The 15,253-nt window shown below is 51.2% G+C and overlaps 2 protein-coding genes across 3 annotated transcripts; both read right to left on the bottom strand.

Annotated features, from left to right (window-relative positions):
* On the bottom strand, window positions 1–14,969 carry IQCD (IQ motif containing D). 2 transcript variants are annotated; one of them, XM_063416009.1, is made up of 5 exons: window positions 14,869–14,969; window positions 13,324–14,118; window positions 3,743–3,976; window positions 1,595–1,666; window positions 1–677 (listed from the first exon to the last, which is right to left on the bottom strand). In XM_063416009.1, exons 2-5 carry the CDS (start codon window positions 13,975–13,977, stop codon window positions 405–407), a joined length of 1,233 nt encoding a protein of 410 aa, XP_063272079.1. In that variant the 5' UTR covers window positions 13,978–14,118; window positions 14,869–14,969; the 3' UTR covers window positions 1–404. The 2 variants fall into 2 exon arrangements, with proteins under 2 accessions (XP_063272079.1, XP_063272078.1); XM_063416008.1 differs by having other exon boundaries at window positions 14,825–14,963.
* Window positions 4,013–10,496, bottom strand: LOC134560235 (uncharacterized). The gene is made up of 2 exons (XM_063416007.1): window positions 9,096–10,496; window positions 4,013–5,752 (listed from the first exon to the last, which is right to left on the bottom strand). The coding sequence occupies exons 1-2, from the start codon at window positions 9,160–9,162 to the stop codon at window positions 4,383–4,385; spliced, it is 1,437 nt and encodes a 478-aa protein (XP_063272077.1). The 5' UTR covers window positions 9,163–10,496; the 3' UTR covers window positions 4,013–4,382.
* Window positions 14,970–15,253: the final 284 nt, after the last annotated feature.

Below are 15,253 nucleotides of genomic sequence, written 5' to 3'. Positions count from 1 at the left end.
ACTGCTCTCTCCTGAATGGAGAGAAGGGAGGCTGCAAGGAAGGGCTCTAAAGTCAGGAGTGGGCTGTCAAATCTACACAAGCAGGACATGACAGGATGAGGGGAAATGGCCTCAAGTTGTGCCATGGGATGTTTATATTAAATATTATCAAAACTTTTTTTCATGGAAAGGATCCTAAAGCCCTGGGACAGACTGCCAAGAGAAGTGGTAGAGTCACCATCCCTGGAAGTGTTCATAAAACTCATGGATGTGGCACTCGAGGACATGGGTTACTGGTGAACATTGTGGTATTGGCTTGACTTGATGATCTGAAAATTCTTTTCCAACCTTAACAATTCAATGCTTTTATCTGGAAGAGCTCAGACACAGCAGCTTTGCCAGGGAGAGAAAAGGGATTTGGGGCTTTATTTCTTCCTCTTGCTCTTGCGCTTGGCCTTCTTTAGTTTTGACTTGTAAATGGACCGCACCAAGTAGCCTTTCCAGAAGGCCTGGATGCAGGTGGCAGCATCATTCCTCCTGGCCTCTTCCTGTGCAGCTTCCTCCTCCTTCTCCTTAAGCATCCTGCGCTCCTCCTCAATCTCGGTGTATTCCTGGAGCAGCAGCGCGTGTTTCTCCATCAGCAGGGCCAACTGCTCCTTCTCCTCACTGTAGGCATCCTGGAGCTCGTCATATGTGGCCTGGCAGGACAGCAGGGATCAGGGACAGTGGTCAGCAGCTCCTCCCCACATCCCCGGGTGAGGCTCCTGAAACCCATCCCAAAGCCATGGAGCCTCAACTGATTGGAGCCTTTCCAAAGGGATTCGAAATGAAGGCATGTGCCCAGTACCCGGAGAATTTCATGAGATCCTGGGTCCCTTGATGCTCCCCTGAAAAATGCTCCCACAATGGAAGATTTGGAGAACCAGCAGTGTGGGGGTCGGTCTGCCTTGACAAATTCTGCCCCGAACATGGGGCTCCTGCCTCTCCACGGACAGGAAACCAAAATAATCCCATTATTAAACATCTGACAGGTGGATCATTCCTTACAATTAGTAGCAGCTTTTAGGCCCCTCCCTGCATTTAGCTCTGTAAGGAATTCAACAGCTTTTATCCAACCCCATAAATACTGCAAGAACAGGAAAGCCCCCAGGGCCTTCCCAGGGGCAAGTTTTGGGGGTGCTGATGTGACCCTCAGCCTATTGTGGCTCAGCTGGGCGCAGGCTGTTGGGTTTCTTAACACCCAGCACATCCCCCAAGGATTCAGCAGGAACAGGAGAAGGATTTGGACACCAGGTAGGGCCATCAGGATTGAGGACTGGAGCGAAACTGAAAAACTGTTTCCTGGCATCAGGTGGACATCCCAGACAGAACACTGTGACCCATTTGCCCCCAGATACTGTGGGATTTAGCAATGGATGTATTTTTTCCTAAAGCCAAAGCAGCAGAGGACTCCTGGACACACAGGCAGGGCAAAGATCCCTTTCCTGTAGTTCGCCTGGATGGAGAACTACCTCTCACTTCCATGGCCTCCTGGGTAAGAGCCATGTGTCCCTTTGGACAGGAATCTACCTGAGCAAATCACTTTATGGCAGAGCAAAGCACTTAAAGCCAATACCTGTTTTTCTGTCATATCTATGTCGTATTTCTGGACCCATTTCTGAATTTCCCGTTCTGCTTTGCACTTTTCCTGAAACACAAAAGATCAGATCCTTGCAGACATCTGAGGCTGGTAAGAAGTATCCTGAGTGAGAAAACAGGGAAACTTTGAGCCACAGCATCATTATATCTGAATATTTCACCTCCTCCCTGTGACAAGCTTCCCTCAGCTGACATATATGTGGTTTGCCTTGGTTTGAGGATTCTCCTGGGACATTCCCAAAGGGCTTTATTTGGTTTGCAACATGGACCTGGGGAGCTGAACAGCACCTGGAAGTTGCTTTCTGCAGGAGGAAATGAACGTGTCTGATGGAATGTGGCAAGTCATCAACAAACTGAGGCAACCAGACTGAAACTGAAGCAAGAGAGAACTGCAAAACATGAATGTGGGACAGAAAGTACTCAGAAGATGGTGCCTTTTAAAATAAAGAGATCTTTCTGGCTGTAAAACAGTTTAGCAGTGGCTGTAGTGCTGTACAACCTGGGGCAGTTTACCTGCAGCTCTGTGCAATCATTCCTGCTCCATTTCCTGTGTGGCACTGCCCCAGGATGTCCCAGGCGCTCCCAGGACATCACGAGGTACCACCTGAGCTATTTAGACCACAAGTACAACTTGTACTTGCTGAGGAAAGGAGACCTCTGTGGTCAGTAAATGCATCTGCTGGGGTGCTGGAATGAGCTGAGCTCTCCACAGGCAGCCCTGCTGTGGCAGGAACTGCAGCAGGAACTGCCTGACACAGCCACTCTCCCAAAGATTTTGGGGGTTGTACTGCAGCTCTAACTTGAGTCTGATGTTTTGTCAGTGCCCAGCCCTTCATGCTGCACCATTCAATGCAAGAGTGACAGATGCCACATCACCACGTGGGCTTCCTGCCCATGGGAGGCTGTGCTGGTTTGGAGAGAATACCCAGGATGAGCAAAATGGGAAGGAAGATGCCCTGTTTCCAGTTCTCAGTTCTGTGTCACCAGCGTGTTCTGCTCAGGACAGAGCTGTTGTAACATGGGCCTGAGCCTGCCTGCTGGTTCTTCCTCCTGTGTCTGCTCAGCCATGGGGACAAGGACTTTAGGGTGCTGGTGGGTGAGGGCTGGACTTGCCCCAGCTCTGAAACCCCCCTCTGGGGCACAGCACAGGAATGACCTGGAGAGAGTCCAGAGGAGGCCACGGAGATGCTCCAAGGGCTGGAGCCCCTCTGCTCTGGAGCCAGGCTGGGAGAGCTGGGGGTGCTCACCTAGAGAACAGAAGGCTCCAGGGAGAGCTCAGAGCCCATTCATAAAGGGGCTCCAGGAGAGCTGGAGAGGGACTGGGGACAAGGGATGGAGGGACAGGACACAGGGAATGGGTTCCCACTGCCAGAGGGCAGGGATGGATGGGAGATTGGGAAGGAATTGTTCCCTGGGAGGATGGACAGGCCCTGGCACAGGGTGCCCAGAGCAGCTGTGGCTGCCCCTGGATCCCTGGCAGTGTCCAAGGCCAGGCTGGACAGGGCTTGGAGCAACCTGGGATAGTGGGTGTCCCTGCCCATGGCAGTGAGTGAGACTAAGGGGCTTTAAGGTCCCTTCCAACCCAAACTACTCTGGGATGATTCCATGAAATCACATTTCCCCCTCATTCAGCCCAGCCTGACTCATTGGCTTGTCTGTTCTGCTGAGCTGGGCAGAGCAGGACCTTCTGAGCCCTCAGCATCAGCCCTATTCCACCTTGAATACAGGATCAGCTCTAAAAGATGCCTTCTACCAAGGCAATATTGTTTGCTCTGCCCCCCCTACAGCAGATCCCTGGTTTCTCACTATCCCACACCTGTCCTGCTCCAGCCTTGCTGCCCTGAGCTGTGCCCAGTGTCACAGCACAGCGTGAAGGTGTTCCCAAAGCCGAGGCAGCCGGCAGGAGCAGGACCTGTGACAGGCTGTTCCTGCTGTCGCTGCAGGGCTGCTTTCCACTGGAATCAGCAGAGCATGAGGACAGGGCGGGTGTGCTCTGACACACACCATGTGCATCCTGCCAGGAATGAGCGGGGACCAAGGAACTCCTTGCAGCAGGCAGCAGCCAGACCTGACAGCTCTGCAAACAGGCTTAAACCTCCTGTCCCAGAGCTCTCCTCCCCTTTACCTGCTTGAGAACCAGCTCTGAGGCTTGATGCTCCAGCACCAGTGCATTGAGCCGTGCTCCCAGGAGCTGAGCATCCTGTTTCAGCCTGGCACACCTGTCCTGGGAGGCTTTCTCATCCTCTTTTTGCTGCTTTTCCCCTTCCTCCATGGTATGCCGGATTTCAGCCTTGCATTCCTTGGCCAGATCTTCCATGCTGGTTTTGAGCTCTTCAATAGTTTTGTCCTTCCTGTTAAACTAGACCAGAAAACAAGAGGAATACCTTTAGGTGACACAATCCTGTATCCCTCCAAGGGTCTCAGCTAGCTCAGCCCTTCTCAGGCCTAACAGGATTATATCAAGAAAGACAGGACAAGGATTCAAAAGAGGCTCTCTTACCCTTTTAGCTGCAAGTCCTTTATTCCAGGTTGATGTCCCGGGAGAGAGAGAGCTCCCGGGGGACAGGGGACCCTTTATCTTAGGGTCTCTGAGGGAGGGGCTAGCTGGCACACAGCCAATGGGGTCAGAAGGGGAAGGAAGGGTCAGACTACATGACAGGAGTTCCAGGGGTCCCTGAGGGAGAAGAAACCATTTCCCCAGGGGGATGTAACATCTCCTCCTTTTTTTGTTTAAAAAGATACAGAGAGAAGTTCTCACATTCTGTTTAACACGGAGTGTGGGTTTCCCACCACTTATGGTTGGTAGGGAGACCGGACCGCTTTAGATTTGCCAACTCTATATGGTTGACTTCTGAGGTAGAAGATATGAGGCCATTAATAGCCTTGAAAATCAAACAGCGTAGGATTCCGAATGCTATGGTTACAAGGAAAAGGATAACAAAAAGTAACAAAATTGTTTTGACTACAGAAGTCCACCACCCAGTGAGTCCCCAGCCCTTGAACAGTTCCTTGATCCAATCTTCTGATTCTTGCTTCACTTGTCCGATCATGTTGTTCATGCTTCGGAGGGCAGCATGGATGTTTGGAGCCTTTGAGGACAAATTCATGCAACAGAGTCCTTCAAATTCCTGGCATTCATGTCCATGCAATAGCAAGAGATAATCGATAGCAGCACGGTTCTGGATCGTGGCCTGTCTGGTAATCTCCTCGTCTTCTAGGAGGGAGCTGATGGCGATAGATGTTAAATTAGCCTGCTTGACCACCCAGCACTCTAGTTGGCCCAATTCACCTAGAGCTTTGGCTGCTGCTACCCACGGAAGAAACAGGGATACAGCAACTCTTTTTGACTTTGCCCAATGAAAAATGTCTGAATTACAATTTGGGTCCAAATTGTCAGCACTCCTTTTTTGAATTTTGTCAGCCGATTTGTTTTTGTGTGTCCATTCACGAATTAAAGTTTGGTTGGGTGTCAACACGGACAATCGCCCTATGGTACATGGCCCTCCGAAAAGCCGGGATGGAATTCCTGCCCATGCCCGATCCCCACAAACCAAGAACAATCCTCTAGGGAGGCTTCTGGGTTTGGAGTGGGATGGGTTGTCTGATGCAATGTGGCTTATATTATGACACCACCTCTTTGCAGTAAATTCTCCCCGGTACTGCTTTATAAGGTGGTACTCGTCAGTGCTAGAGGGTTTTGGGATGACAGAGAAATGGATGCAGTATGTGGCAGGGGAGGAACCCAATAGTTCTAACTCCTGGGGTTCATGAGCTACCCTGGGCAAACCCTGCACCCATTCCGCTAAGGGGTTCATGGCAAACACGTCTTGCTTCTGATGATCTTTGTGTGGTTGTGGGGTGTGTGCCTCTGGAATTTCGTTGGACCTGTATTTGTCCAAGCCTGCTGGAAATTCTCCAGCCTGCAAAGGAATTCCTACCAGACAGGTAGACATAGGATTCTTAGCTGCTGCAGTGGACAAACATATGTTTTCTTGCTGAAGTGTCTGTGCCAGGGTTACCCAGACGTTCTGACGTGGCTGAGGGATGATCCATGCAGCTGCCAGACTGTTCAGCATTAGCAGGATGACAACTTGGATGGGGTTCATCATAGGGTTGAGTGGGAGGTAGGTTTTCTCTGGAAGGGAAAAATAAACATTTTTAAAACATGTTAAAAGTTCCTGTTTCTGCCAGAAGGAATCCACCTCTAAGGAGGATCTTTCTCTTCCATCCGGCGGCGTCTTCTCTTCGAAGCATCGGTCACTTGCTTCTCGTCCCCTTCTGCTGGAGCTGGATTTTTGGGGACAAAAGGTTTCACCCACTTCTGGGGAATCCACCGAGGGCCTGAGGGAGTAGCCACACATGCATAGCCACGACCCCAGGTCACAAGCTCATAGGGACCTCTGGTTTCCCAAGTTTCAGGATCCCTAATCAAAACCGGTGGACGCTGAGACAATTTAAACTGATCACCACTGTTAAAATGACGTACCACAGGTGGACTCATGTTTTCAAATGAACAGTTTAGAAAATTGATGGTGAACATGGCTTTGCAGAGCTTCTGCTGTGGTGTCATCCACGAAGCCGAGCAGTTCTGCCTAGCCAGAACCTGTTTGAGCGTTTGGTGTGCACGCTCGATCACAGCTTGACCTGTGGGGGAGTGAGGGATGCCAGTTTTATGCTCCACTCCCCACTGCTGGACAAATTCTAGGAACTCCTTGGACACATACCCTGGGCCGTTATCAGTTTTGATTGTTTTTGGAATTCCCAACACTGCAAAGGCTTGCACTAGGTGCTGCTTGGCATGTATGGATTTTTCTCCTGCGTGGGCAGAGGCATACACTGCACCTGAATATGTGTCAATGCTCACATGAACATATTTGAGGCGACCAAAACTAGGAATGTGTGTGATGTCTGTTTGCCATACCTCACAGCTGCCCAGGCCCCTGGGGTTCACCCCCATGCCCATCGATGGCATGACCTGGAACTGGCAGTTCGGACAGGTACCTACAATGGCTCGAGCCTGGCTCCGTGTTAGCTGGAATTGTCGGATCAGGGCTGGCACATTTTGATGGTAATGTTGGTGACTCAGTTTTGCCTGCTGGAAGACATCAGGGAGATGTGCCTTTTCAACTGGTGCAGCAAGGGAGTCTGCCTGGCGATTCCCCTCTGCGATCTCACCTGGCAAATCAGTGTGTGACCTCACATGCATCACGTAAAACGGGTGCTGTCGATGAGAAACCAAATAGATTAGCTTTGAAAGCAACCTGAAGAGATGTTCATTCTCTATTTCTTTGAGCACAGCCTGCTCCGCTCTGGACACTACTCCCGCCACATATGCAGAGTCAGTCACCAAATTGATTGGTTCTGAGAACTTCTCAAAAGCTCTTACCACTGCGGCCAGTTCAGCCACTTGGGGGGATCCCTCCACAAACTCAACATCAGCTTCCCAATGCTGAGTCCGTGGGTTCCTCCAAGTCACGACGGACTTGTTTGAAGTACCCGATGCGTCTGTGAAGACTGTGAGAGCTTTGAGTGGTCTCCGACTCCTTTTCTCATGAGGAATAAGGTGGAATTCCTCATTGAACAACTTGTGGGACGGGGCATGGACTGATATTTGTCCCCTGTAGCTGTCCAGAGATAATTGGAGACTGGCATTGCTCTGCAGCAAATGCTCAAACATCTCTTTGGTCAATCTCTCAGGAGAGTTCTTTCCCTCCTCTGAAAGTCTGACCGGGAGGTGAATGCATGCAAAGTCACAACCTGCCAATTCACACAATCTTACCCTGGCCTTCCGAATCAGCTGTGCTATTAGCTCCTGTGGCTCTGTGATGGTCTTGGATCTTTGGTGGGAGAGGAAAACCCACTCTATTATCAACAGTGAATCTCTCTCTTCCTCGATCCACTGAAAGATCAAGCCATGCAGGTGTGGCAGTTTTCCTAGAACAATAAACTGGAAAGGCACCTTTGGCTCACACCGGTGAGCCTGTCTCTCTGACAAGGCTTTTTGTACCTTTTCGATTGCTGTCTTCGCCTCTGGGGTCAGCTCCCTGGGAGACGTCAGCTCCTTCTCCCCCTTCAATAAATTGAAGAGGGGTTCTAGATCTTGATTTGTGAGGCCTAGCCAGGGTCTTACCCAATTCAAGGACCCACACAGGGAGTGGAGATCTGCTAGAGTTTTTGGATTGCAGCCAATTTCTAAGCTCTGTGGAACTACAGTCCTTGCACTGATTTGCAAGCCCAGGTATTTCCAAGGTGGCATCCTTTGAACCTTGTCCTCCTGTAACTGAAATCCAGCAGAGGTTAAAACTTTAACCACTAGGTCAAGCGTGTGTTGGAGTATAGAGTCATTGGGGCCACACACTAGCACATCATCCATGTAGTGAAGGATGATGGCTTCTTTTCTCTGTGCGCGTATTGGAGACAGTAATGAGGCTACATATTGTTGGCATATAAAAGGACTCGATTTGAGACCCTGGGGAAGGACCCTCCAGTGATAACGCTTCATTGGGGCCTGTCTATTGACAGTGGGAACTGAGAAGGCAAACCTAGGGGCATCTTCAGGGTGCAATGGAATTTGGAAAAAACAGTCCTTGATGTCTAAGACAGCCAATTTCCAATCTCGGGGGAGCATTGTTGGAGTGGGCATCCCTGGTTGGAGGGGTCCCATGTCTTCTACTATTTTGTTAATTTCTCTTAGATCATGGAGCAACCTCCACTTATCCTTTCCCGGTTTCTTTATCACAAAGATCGGGAAATTCCAGGGGCTAGTTGTCTCCACAATGTGTCCCTGAGCCAATTGCTCTTCCACGAGTTTTTCCAGCGCCTTGAGCTTTTCTTTACTCAAAGGCCACTGTGCTACCCATCTGGGGGTGTTTTCTAACCACTTTAACTTCTGGGTAGGGCGCTCCACAGTGGCTACTTGCAAAAATCCTGGGGTGTTTTAGGAATGACCAATCGGACTCCCCACTGAGACATGGTGTCCCTCCCCCACAGTGGGGCGTTATAATCTGCTACGAAAGGACGGACATTCGCCACCTTTCCATCAGGTCCCTCAATTTGCACCACGTTTTTCGAAATCCTTGCCATTGAGATTCCTCCTATGCCCTGAAGTTTGCCTGCCACCGGCTCTAATTCCCAATTTGAAGGCCACATGCTTTGTGGCAATACGGTGACCTGAGCTCCGGTGTCGAGTACTCCCGCCACTTGGAGGCGCTCTGATCCACAAGTAATGTTGCACATCATAGAGGGTTTAGGTTCCCCCACCACCTCTGTCCAGTAGACCTCTGGTGATTTACCGTCTGCTGTGATCTCTGCTGGAACCGGAATGGCTTGGGCAAGAATCTGCCCCGCTATCAGATAAAAGGGTGGGTGCAAACAACGAGCCAACAACATGAGGCCTATTATTTTTCCCTTTATGGTCATGGGAGCTATCTCAATTTCCAAGGGTGTGTGTGCTGTGTCCCCAATAACAAAATACTCACTGTCCAATCCCACGTGGTAAACCGTCAGGTCCTGTGAGATGTTAGACAGGTCAACTGTTATAACCATCCACTCAGTAGATCTGAAATGGAAACCTTTGGTAGTTACAAGTCTAAAACGGCCAAGTGGCTGCCAAACCTTGTTAGTTGAGCATTTAACATTTACATTTTTCTGCACCCCCACACCCCGTGACCTGCCCTCCCCCCCCTTTTTCTTTAAGAGAGAAGCTTTTGCCAATGTGAGTCCCGCTACATTTATATCTTTGCGCGTTGTAGTATCAACCGCGGGCACGCGCTGTGAATTCAGTTTTTTTGTTTGTTGGATTTCTTCTGCTTCTGGGTCTGAGGGCAGGATCTGGCGAAGTGTCCTGGTTTCTTGCAGCGGAGGCAGATGATGCGCTGCAGCTGGTCTGGTGGCATCTGCTGCCTGCTGGGGTGTGGTCCAGCAGGGGCTGTATGCTGTGGGTGTGTTGTTCCAGGGTGTCTTTCAGTTGTGCAGAACAATTCTGCCCGTCTGGAACAAGCTTCTATCATCTGGGACAGAGTAGGTGGTGGGTCCAAGGGTAAAGTGAGGATAATTCTACGACAGGTCTCATTAGCATTTCTTTGAGCCATCTCTTTGATCAGCTCTGCCTGCACCACGGGATCTGGTATTTGGTGTTCCACCTGTGTCCTCAGACGATCAACAAACTGTAAGAAATTCTCCGTAGGAAATTGTTTAACATTGACATAACTTCCTTTCCCTTCCCTTGATGGTAGCTGATAAAACATTTTCTCTGCAACATTGCTAATCCTAAGTAAAATTTGTTTGGATAATACTCGGTTTTGTTTTTCAGGGCAAGCCCATGCACCCTCACCACACAGATGTTCAAATGTAATATCATTATTCTCAGTGTCTTTAGCCATATTAGGGTTTTGCTGAATCTCCTGTAAAAGTGTTCTTAAAGCTCTTTTCCACATATTGTCCCACAGATCATACTCTGAGGGAGATAACAGACACCTGAATAAGTCCTTAATATCATTAGGGACCATTTCATTAGAATCAAATGTGGCTCTAAACATCCCTTTAAAGATGGGGGTGTCCCTGCCAAACTCACGTTGTACTTTACATAGTTCTTTCTTGTCTTGGTAGGAGAGTGGCTGGTATTGCCGAGAACCCTGCCTTTTGCCTACATATGCTACAGGAGCTACAGAGAAAATGGGTTCATCTGCATTTGCCAAGGGTCTGGAAGCTGCTGCCGGACCCCCCGTGTCTGGGGATACCGGGGTTACAGTGTTATCAGTCCCTTGTGGGTGGGGAAGGAAAAGCGTGCTCTGTCCGTGCTGGCTGGGCAGCCCAGGCTGTCCCCCTCCCCCCGCCGTGTGGCAATCATACCCCCCGCTGTGGCCGTGCAGGGTGTGGGGGGCGGCCCTCTCCCTGCTGCCGGGGAGGCAGGAGGAGGAGGGGCCGGCCCCCCCTGAGCCGCCGCAACAGCCGGGAAGGAGGCAGGGGGAGGAGGGGTGGGGTGGGGCTGCCGGAGGCCAGCAGGGGTTGGCACAGGGGTATGGGATGGGGGCGGGGGCAGAGGGAGGGGGTTGGGAGGGGAAGGGGTCGTGGGGGGAGGGTCGGGGCACATGGCAGCCGCCATTGTTATCAGCCACGTGGAGGGGGTCCCTAAGGGACCCTGCCGCCTCACAGAAGTCCCGGGCCGCCCCTGCCCCCCCGCCGTGATCCTGAGGAGAGAAACTGGCTTTGTTAAAAGGATCCCGGGACAAAGGTAAACCCGGGTATAAAGGTGGATCAGAGGGGGGATTACATGGGGTAAGTTTTTTCTCCTGGCTGGGTTTGTTTAACTCTAACAGATGGTTACGAGCTTGCAAAAATATTGGGATAAATACAGAAACGGCGTGATCATTATTTTGGACTTTATCTGTGATTACCGTACCCACGTAATCCCAAAATGAAACAGTATCTATCTGCAGTAATTCAGCTTCAGTAAATTCATGTTCTAACCAGCGAACAAAACGTTTTTGCAGCCTTTTGGAAATTTTAACGTTAATTAAAAGGTCCTGGAGTTGTTTTAATATACTCTTTTGAGGAGCTGATAGCTGCATGCCCATGATTCGATATTATTGAAAGCTATTAGCTCAAAATCCAGCCTCCAGCTGCTAAAGTCAGCTGTATGTAACTCCTGTGTCTCCTATAACCAGAGAGAACAGGCGGGGAAAACTCCGGGGCTGCGGTCACGCGTCCGCGCCGTTTCTCCAGCCCCGGTGGCACCGGGGGGGTCCCCGCCGCCTTGCTTGGCCGATGGGATACCTGCCCGGGCCGGGGTTTCCCCAAAAAGCAGGGCTCCTTGTGCGGAGCCGCCCCACGGGTCCGCGGGCTGCGGCAATCAGAAACGAAAGAAAAAAAAAAAAAAAAAAAAAAAAAATCGCCGCAGCAGGGTCCTAAAACCCACCCGCTGCTACTAGCAAAGGTAAAATTCCGCCCTCCCAGTTTGCGGTACCGATCAAACGGAGGACTTTACCTGGTCCGTGGTATCATATGCTGAGTCAGAAGCAACTGAAGGTCCTGTCTTTAGCTCACTCGTGACTGGGCAACCACAAGCTACGAGCTTATCCCTACCCACCTATAGCCACAAAATGTGGCCAAAGTGCCTAGGGTAGTTGAACTTCCCAAAGAGCTTTCAAGACTATGAAAGGTCTCCAGCTCCGCATGGGTTTCTAGAACTAAACCCACTTTGGGGGCCAACTGACACAATCCTGTATCCCTCCAAGGGTCTCAGCTAGCTCAGCCCTTCTCAGGCCTAACAGGATTATATCAAGAAAGACAGGACAAGGATTCAAAAGAGGCTCTCTTACCCTTTTAGCTGCAAGTCCTTTATTCCAGGTTGATGTCCCGGGAGAGAGAGAGCTCCCGGGGGACAGGGGACCCTTTATCTTAGGGTCTCTGAGGGAGGGGCTAGCTGGCACACAGCCAATGGGGTCAGAAGGGGAAGGAAGGGTCAGACTACATGACAGGAGTTCCAGGGGTCCCTGAGGGAGAAGAAACCATTTCCCCAGGGGGATGTAACATTTAGGAAATGCCCCTGAGGCATAAAGTGGGCAGGAGAAGAAAAAACTTTGCAAAAGTGGAGGAGATCCAAGAAGGGACCCTCAGGGACTGGCTCAGGTAGCACCAAGGACCTGCTACTGCCAGCTGAGGGAAGAGTTAGATTTACACAGGAGTTTGGAAACCTTCCCCTGGCTCCTCTGGGAACGTGTTAGTAAAGGCACAGTGTGAACAAACCATCCCAAGCCCCACTGGCACTGCCACCTGAGGAGCAGCCAAAACAGATTCCCTGGAGCAGCCCCACAGCTCCCTCAAGGGCTGGATCAGGCTCCAAGTGACTGTCTGGGGGACACAGCTCAGGGAGGGAAATCCCCAGCTGGGATCAGTGAGACAGATTTATTCACCATGTCCCGGACAAGCTGCCAAATTGCACATAAAACTCTAGATTCCCAGAACTCCATGGAGCAGAGGGAAAGGGGAAAGCAAGCTCTTGGCTCTGCCAGCAGTGAGCACAGGGTAAAACCTTGTCAGCCACCCCTTCTTGCAGGAAGGAGAAAGAGAAGCTCAGGTAGAAAACAAAGGATTGTTTTCAGGAACTCTGGGCTTGGCACACAGGCTGGGAAAGTGCCTGGGAAGTGCCCGGTCAATTATCTGCACCTCAGCTGCAGATAAAATTAAAGATTCATGTAATTTGTATAATCACTGATTAATCACAAATGCTCCAAGGCAGCTGTTAGAGTCGGGAGTCACACAAATGTTGGTTTTAAGCAAGAGTGAAGACAGAGCAGATATTAAAAATGGATTTTCATCAGAGTAAACTCTCCCTGTAATGATTTTTCATTCTTTCAGCAGCAGGGAATGAAGCAGCTGGCACTGTCACCCTGCCAGGATACCATCACAGCAGTTTGTGCCTGTCCTGCCACTCCTCTGGAACTCAGGGACTTATGTTCTTTAAGTTGGCTGGTGACAACAGGTTCAAAACATGCCAAATTCAAGTTAAAAAAAAAATCAAGCATGCAATAAGCATCTTTTCATTATGTTTTACAATAAAAATATTATTTTTAAGTTTTAGGTCTGGTTTGGAAAGGATTCCTGCAACTTGCTCTTTAGGAACTGTGATAAAGGGATCAGTTTATAGTTACCAAGGTTTTGCTCCAGTAACACTTGGATGGAAAACACATTCACACAAGATCATACCTCCTCATCTCGAGTCTGGATGACTGCCGCCAGCTCTTCCCGCAGAGCTGAGATCGTTTCCGTGTTTTTCTCAACCCGGAGGGAAATGTCTTCCATGAACTGAATCTTTTCCTTCTCCTCATCAGGACTGGTCAGGAGCCTCTCCAGCATGAAATTCCGGAACTCCATAAAGGCTTTGATGAACACATCAGCTGGTGACTCTCTCACCCGGACTTGGTATTTCAGTCCATGGTAAAGCAAGGGGTTGGCCAGGAAGAGCCTCAGGATGTTTCTCAGGGAACATTTCAGGCGTTGCTCCACAGCCCTCATGTTCTCCTCATCCCCAGGGCTGGCGAGCAGGTGCTGTATTTCCATTGAAAGCTTCTGATGCTCCAAAAGGCTGTTTGTGATCTCAGGTCCCAGCATCCTAGCATACCTCTCCAGGGAGCCAGTAATCCCTGGGATCAGCCTGGTGATCTCCAGCTTGACAATGGTATCATCCAAGACAGTTAGGATTCTTTCTGTCTCCGGGATATCAGGCTTTAACTGACGTGGATCTAACAGCTTCATGACTCCTAATGGGATCCCTGCCTTCCCTGGAGTTGCCATGCCCTTCACCAAGGTTTTTTGCATCAACGAGGATGCTTGGGATGCAGCTGGATCCCCTGTTGCCATGGATTCAGCTAAACACCAGTGGCCTGGGTGGTTTGAGGTCTAGAAAGGATATGGCAGCTCTTACACAAGGTGAGACCCTGGAAGAAAATCAAGGGCACTCTGCTGCTCCTGTCACAAAATCTCCCTTCTTGGATTTTCTCTCTAAAAGGAAAACACGGTGACAGCATTAGAGAAACAATGTAATTTGGGAAAACATGAGCATCCGAGATTACCCCCGAGTTGTCTCTGAGTCTGGGGAGGGGGTCAGGACACGGGGCTGTGGATTAGAGCTGGTCTCTGTCCCAGAGCAGGTGTCAAACACCCATGGGAAGGGGTGATGGATTCCTGGCTTTGAAGGGTGATGGGGAGAAAGCTCCCACCAGCTTCTGTGTGGCAGCTGAGGTAGAGCAGCACAAGCTGCAGCTCTGCAGTCCCCAGAGCGGTGTGAAGAGGGACTTGGGGAGCCCTGGGGCCACCCTGGAGGGAAGGGTAAGGTTCCCAATGGGAAGCCTCTATGAGAAGCCTCTACCCTTCCAGGTCTGTCCCTGTCAGAGGGAGGAGGTGGGAGAGGGGATCTGGCAGGACCGGCAGGGACAGGGGCAAGAGGAGGAGAGAGGGAGGGGATGGGGACAGCGGTAGCGAGGGGGCCGACAGGGAGTGAAGGGTCCCCTTGATGTGGTTTGGGACAGCAGGAGGACCCAGGGACTGGGGAACAGTCAGAGGTCAGAGGGGTGATTCCCGTTGGGAAGGACCCCCGTGGGAGGGGCGGGCGGCTCGGGGACTGGTGCGGGAGGATCCGGGGGCTCTGCGGGACCAGCAGCCCTGGGGCATCCCGGGAGTGGGACGAGGTGTCTCAGGAGGCGGTTACTGGGGGCTGCCGGCTCCAGGCGACCTCCACCCCCTGCAGCGCACTCAGTTCCAATCCTGGTCCCGATCCCGGTCCCGGTCCCGGTCCCGGTCCCGGTCCCGATCCCAGGCCCGGTCCCGCCGTCAGCGCCTCCCGTTGCCAGGCGACCCGAGGGGGCGGGGCCTTCCGGCTATTTACGGCTCTGATAGTCCCGCCCTTTCTCCTGATTGGCAGCGCTGTTGTCCAATGAGGAGTCCCGCGGCGGTGACTGCCACGGGCCGCGTTCTGTCATGGCGCCCGGGGGGCTGTGAGGGGTGAGGGAGAAGAGGCGCCTCGTTCCCTCCGAGCTGCGCAGATCTGTATCCTTGACAGCACGACAAGTAACCCGAAGAATAAACTTTATCCCCCCGAGGTCACATCTGCCAGGCGCGGGTGAGCCCAGTGGGTATC

Source organism: Prinia subflava, chromosome 19, assembly GCF_021018805.1.
Source record: "Prinia subflava isolate CZ2003 ecotype Zambia chromosome 19, Cam_Psub_1.2, whole genome shotgun sequence".
Lineage (NCBI taxonomy): Eukaryota > Metazoa > Chordata > Aves > Passeriformes > Cisticolidae > Prinia > Prinia subflava.
The sequence above is the reverse complement of the archived record's forward strand: the minus strand, read 5'-3'. Positions and strand labels throughout refer to the sequence as shown.